We start from the raw sequence: 1,848 nt of genomic DNA, 5'->3' as shown, positions 1-1,848 counted from the left end.
TCTTCACTTCAAATGTAATTGTTTCAGACACAACCCATAACAAAATTTCATACAAGGAAACAAGAGAAAATGAATACTTAACAGCAAACACAAAAATGAATTCACACCCCATGATTAACAATTCAGCAAACTATCTTTTGAAGATTTTTTAAATGGCTGTTTCCAAAAGCGTAGCTGTACAGTATTAGTCCCTTGCAGCAAAACCGGCAGTCTTCTAGCATCTTAACTGCCAACAGATTTTAAAAACGTATTCCGTAATAAATTTCTTGGTATTGAGTAAGCTGCCACAAGACGGTCATATTTGCATTTTTCACAATGGTGAACGGTCTACTGACTTTGACGCATAAATTTGTGATTAAGCAATTCTGTGTTATTGTTTAAAATACTTCTCCCTCCCATAATTAGGATTACCTGATGGAAATTTTTATGCAGCAAAACAGAACAACAACAATGAATCTATTAATTCTCCATGGCTTTGGGGACCTCCAGGAACTTCAGTTTTTTGTTTTTCCGCTGTTTTTAGGAATTTATGGAATAACAATGGTCGGGAATTTTCTTATTTTAATATCTGTATCAGTTGATAAGAAACTTCACACTCCCATGTATTTCTTTATTGGCAATTTATCATTTTTGGAACTCTGGTATACCTCAAACATTACCCCAAAAATGTTGGTGGATTTACTGAGAAAGGACAAGACCATTTCAGTGACAGGCTGCATCATACAGCTATACATTTTCTGTGCCCTGGGAACTGTTGAATGCTTTCTCCTGTTGCTCATGTCATATGATCGGTATCTTGCAATCTGTAATCCACTGCACTATGCCAAATTAATGAATTGGAATTGTTGCCTTAAATTAACTGCTGGCACATGGTTATGGGGCTTCCTGTTAGCTGCTGGGCTGAACATCATTGTATCCACGTCTTTAACACTTTGTGGCCCCAATCAGGTTGATCATTTCTTTTGTGACTTGACACCCTTGTTGAAGTTGTCCTGTTCTGATATCCACCTAGCAGAAGTGGCCATCTTTGTAGCATGCTTTGCTGTGTCGTTAGTTCCTTTTCTTCTAACCATCACATCATACGTCTCTATCATACTGACCATTTTCAAAATTCCATCATCATCTGGAAAGAAGAAAGCCTTTTCCACTTGTAGCTCTCATCTAATTGTAGTAAGCTCCTTCTATGGGACTTTGGGCATCACATATGCAGTCTCTATAGGGACACAGTCAGTAGAATTAAACAAAATACTTTCCTTGTTGTATACTGTTCTGACTCCTATGTTTAATCCCATTGTATACAGTCTGAGGAATAAGGAGGTTAAAGAAACACTAAGATTGTTGTTGAGTAAAGCTTCGGCTTTCATAAACTGGTCAAACGCTACGCAGCAATATTGATAATATTTCCCAAAAAAATGTTGAGGTTGGATTTGCTATAAGTAAACTGCAGCAAAAGGCAGCAACATAGGGCTTGAGACACTGTGTACCAGCTCCACAGGACACATCATACTACAGATGTGGTAAAATCTTCCAATTCCTTCTAGTCTACCTAAATACTTGAGCCTTCCTTAAACATTATTGAGAAACTTTTTCTGAGAAGGGAACTTGCAAATCTACTTTGAAAATCCCATTACCTGCAATCTTGCGACAAAAGTCTGGAAGCTCCCTGATAAATTCTCATAGTCCTATTGAAATTATGTGCTCATAATTTCATTATTTCAAATCATAATGCACTCATCATGATAAATATTTCTAAGTCAATTTATAGGGTGTTGCCACAACACTAGCTTTTCAACAGCGGTGCTGCTGCTCACCAGCAGGGTGAAGAGTGATGTGACAAGGTCTGCAGGA

The 1,848-nt window shown here is 37.6% G+C and overlaps 1 protein-coding gene across 1 annotated transcript; it reads left to right on the top strand.

Annotated features, from left to right (window-relative positions):
- Positions 1-450: 450 nt before the first annotated feature.
- LOC117057808 (olfactory receptor 10A2-like) lies at positions 451-1,395 on the top strand. Its single transcript, XM_033168650.1, has one exon. The coding sequence runs from the start codon at positions 451-453 to the stop codon at positions 1,393-1,395; it is 945 nt and encodes a 314-aa protein (XP_033024541.1).
- Positions 1,396-1,848: the final 453 nt, after the last annotated feature.

Source organism: Lacerta agilis, chromosome 14 (assembly GCF_009819535.1).
Source record: "Lacerta agilis isolate rLacAgi1 chromosome 14, rLacAgi1.pri, whole genome shotgun sequence".
In the NCBI taxonomy this organism is placed as follows: domain Eukaryota; kingdom Metazoa; phylum Chordata; class Lepidosauria; order Squamata; family Lacertidae; genus Lacerta; species Lacerta agilis.
Note: the sequence above shows the minus strand (reverse complement) of the source record. Positions and strands in the feature narration are given on the sequence as shown.

Coding starts and splice junctions, on each gene's coding strand:
- LOC117057808 (XM_033168650.1), top strand. CDS start 451: ATGAATCTATTAATTCTCCATGGCTTTGGGGACCTCCAGGAACTTCAG.